Consider the following 643-nt stretch of genomic DNA (forward strand, 5'->3'; position numbering starts at 1 on the left):
GATGAGCAGACTGAGCTGGGGCAGTGGGTCTAAAGCCCCTAGGGTGCAGCAGGGGCTGTTGGATGTGGGATGCATCCCCATCATTCCACATCCAACAGCAATGCCAATATACCCCTCCACAAACATGCAGCGGAGGACAAGAACCCACCTGGGATACTCTAAGGATACTCCACGAGTGCTCCAAGCACCCAGCTGGTGCTGGGGATGGTAGAGGAAGAGCCAGGCCATGGACAGCCTCCCCCCAAACCCTTCAGCATGACAGGAGACAGGCACCAGAAATTGAAATGTAGAGATTTACCAACATCACAGTATTTATTTTCCATGCCAACCTTACAGACCCCTCTCCACACAACTGTCTGATGATAAAGCATTTTTTAAGACATATCTAAAGGTTTTCCCCAGCTGCCCATGCCCGCTGCCTCAGCGCAGCGTCACCAGCTCTTCAGCAGAAGTGGGGTGAATGGCAATGGTGTTGTCCAGGTCGGCCTTGGTGGCCCCCATTTTGATGGCCACAGCAAAGCCCTGCAGTATCTCGTCACAGCCCAGCCCTTGCATGTGCAATCCCACCACCTTTGGGGAAGAAGAGAGAGGCTGGTTGGGACCCAGCACCGGCAGAATCACAGAGTGGTTTGGGTTGGAAGGG

The 643-nt window shown here is 54.1% G+C and overlaps 1 protein-coding gene across 1 annotated transcript in view; it reads right to left on the reverse strand.

Moving 5' to 3' along the window:
- Positions 1-420: 420 nt before the first annotated feature.
- GSR (glutathione reductase) overlaps positions 421-643 on the reverse strand; it is a gene marked incomplete at its 5' end in the record, with an annotated part of 4,090 nt that continues 3,867 nt past the window's right edge. The window contains one exon of the mRNA XM_010021056.1: positions 421-570. Coding sequence (XP_010019358.1) covers positions 421-570 — 150 coding nt within the window. The remainder of the gene's footprint in view (positions 571-643) is intronic.

Source organism: Nestor notabilis, unplaced genomic scaffold (assembly GCF_000696875.1).
Source record: "Nestor notabilis isolate BGI_N333 unplaced genomic scaffold, ASM69687v1 scaffold21598, whole genome shotgun sequence".
NCBI classification, from domain to species: Eukaryota; Metazoa; Chordata; class Aves; order Psittaciformes; family Psittacidae; genus Nestor; species Nestor notabilis.